At 47.7% G+C, this 2,638-nt stretch overlaps 1 protein-coding gene across 1 annotated transcript; it reads left to right on the forward strand.

Moving 5' to 3' along the window:
- The first annotated feature begins 1,047 nt into the window (after window positions 1-1,047).
- LOC132947859 (uncharacterized) lies at window positions 1,048-2,304 on the forward strand. The gene has a single exon (XM_061018092.1). It carries the CDS (start codon window positions 1,357-1,359, stop codon window positions 2,062-2,064), a length of 708 nt encoding a protein of 235 aa, XP_060874075.1. The 5' UTR covers window positions 1,048-1,356; the 3' UTR covers window positions 2,065-2,304.
- Window positions 2,305-2,638: the final 334 nt, after the last annotated feature.

A 2,638-nucleotide genomic window follows, 5' to 3' on the forward strand; every position in this document is an offset into this window, starting at 1 on the left:
AGGCAAAATCAAATATTGCTGTCCTAAACAAAATAATATTATCAGTATTTTGAAAACCTTACTAAAGTGCTGCTCTGCAAGTATCGCCCTAGACGTGGGCCTATGTCGCCTTCCTCTTGAGCCGGGCCTGATTAATCTCAATAATGTAAACACGCATAGGTATACTATTATAATAATATAGGTTCAATAATTTGTAATGGTTAATAATTTTATAGGTACTTAAAAATTATCATATATTTTTAAAGGGACAATACATTATATATTATGTTATACGGTGTACCGTCAATTACGCACGGTTATTCCAGCGCACGTTAAGTGACGGTAGTAAGTATGGCACACGTCAAATTAGCGCACACAACATTTTAGCACGCGACGAAACAAATATTAAATTTTAAAATATATTTATATCTAATCGAAAGAGTTTCTGTTTTTTCAGTGCAACAGATGATACCTAGATAATCTGATAACTAGACTAGCATACAGGGCCGTCTTTAGGGCAGGGCGAGCGGGGCCCACGCCCCGGGCCCCTCCCTCTTACCACAATTGGACAGGCCCCGCGCTCATAGATACAATAAAAGGTCAAGTTGATGAGCAAAAAAAAAAGTGCATATCATATTTTTTTTTCATGTACAATTGTTGAATGGAACAATAAAATGTTATTTATACGCTGGTATGGTATTTGTATACAATATTAATATGTTATTCACTTGCATTCTATTTTTGGCGGTGGTGTAGTTCCCTGAAAAATTAACGACGTCGCCTCGTCGCTCCGGCCGGAGCCGCCAGCCTGTGAAATCCCCTCTACACAGTCGCTAACTATCGACAATTACCGATAATTACCATTTTCAGTCGATACTCGATGCCGTAGTTGGTAATAGACTAAGTTATGTTCGGTTGGGTATTTTATTACAAAGGTGTTTTGTGCCCATACCCATACATTTATTTACCAAGTGTAAATTCCACTGCACACTGGTACCCACAATATAAAATAAATACATTAAAAGTACCTACACATAGTTCGTCAAAAATAGTAACAATATTGTGATATTTTCATACAAGTGACATATTAAATAAATTATACAAATATTCTACATTTTTTTGCCCCAACTTGAGGTATAATATTATTATATCAATAATGGTCTTTAAAAAAATTAACGCGCTCGAAATTCTAATGCTGCGGGCCGACGAGAACGATAAACATATTACTGGCCGGCTAGTAGTAATACACGTCGTCGTCGTCTGGGAGATTTTCTCGGACATCGGTCTCTGTGTTGGACGATTTGTATTTAGCTCATTAGCAATTCTCGATTAAATCCCAACGTACACGTATACCTATTATCTTCGCTCAAACAAAAGATGGCAACTAACTATTATAACATCGACGCTGTAAACGTCATATTGCTTGAAATCTTAGAAGACATTGTTGTCAACATTATGGATGGCACTTACGCTGATGAAACAGACGAATATCTCGTGGGTTTAGTTACCCTTCTTCTGTCTGCCATTGATTCGGGCGCTACTACTGCGAGTGGCGACGATCAGACCCCGGAGTCGGAGCCTGAAGGACAAAATCCGATTCTTGGAGGCGCAGATGGACAGGAGTTCGACGAAGACGCCGAGGAGTCCGTCTCCTTGCACAGTGATGGATTGCCGAGCGGCGATGCGCTGTCATCTGCAGCAGAGTCGGAGCTTGCTCCGATCCCAGAGGCAGCACCGCTCAGCAACAACAACACTGTCCAGGAAGACGACAATTCGAAAATTTCGGAAGCAGAAGAGGACCATTCCGTTTTGTTGGCGAGCAGCTGTACGTCGTCGTGTGGGGACGCGCCGTCCTCTGTCGATCCCACTCCGACTCCCGAGGGCGGACCACTCGACGGCGTTTTGCGTACAGAAGACGTGTTGGATGAGAAAATTGAGCCGGCTAGGGGTATAGTTGTAAAAAATAGTCTTGGTGAGCTGGTCGGTTGGTTGGACCCGGCGGCAGCACCCGGAAAAATCGATCCACCTCGTACGAGGTGGAAAAGCGTGAGACGCTTTTTCCGGGCTCTGTGCTGCTGCCGATGAGAACCCGTCCGCAGCTCACCCGTTGGCCGTAGACGACGGGCAGGATGACGGCGACACAGAGGAGGGGAGGATGTGAGAAAGAGCACGGACGGTGCGCGGCGGTAAGTCACCCACGCACGTTCTCCGGTCACCCGCGGCGCGACGGGTTGTTCGCGGGCGTAGCGCGCTCTGTCGTCTTTGACGCGCGAGACCCTCTGGCGGCTCGGCGAGCGCCCGGCTGCAGTTACGGTCACGTGGAGCGGCGGCGGCGACGAAACGCGGCTAGTAGTAGAGGTACCGGCGCGGGCAACGGTACACCGACGGTGGCGACTCGGTACGACGGCAGCGGCGGAGACCTTGACACGGGGTGAGTGGTATGGAGATTCGCGTGCTAGGAACACGGGGACGTCAGCGTCGCCGGATCCAAGGAAACTTAACGGTTTCAGGGTCTGGCGGCGCGGGACTTCACCACCACGGCGGAAACGGAAGCGGCCGAAGGGACAACGCCAGGGCGAAAATTACCGAGAGTTGAGGATCGCGCTGCGGTCCGCTGACTCCCGCCTTTTCGCCCCGCGGTAATCTCACATTGGCCGCT

This window comes from Metopolophium dirhodum, chromosome 6, assembly GCF_019925205.1.
Source record: "Metopolophium dirhodum isolate CAU chromosome 6, ASM1992520v1, whole genome shotgun sequence".
Lineage (NCBI taxonomy): Eukaryota > Metazoa > Arthropoda > Insecta > Hemiptera > Aphididae > Metopolophium > Metopolophium dirhodum.

Excerpts from the sequence above, each read along its gene's own strand:
- LOC132947859 (XM_061018092.1), top strand. The coding sequence starts at position 1,357 with ATGGCAACTAACTATTATAACATCGACGCTGTAAACGTCATATTGCTT.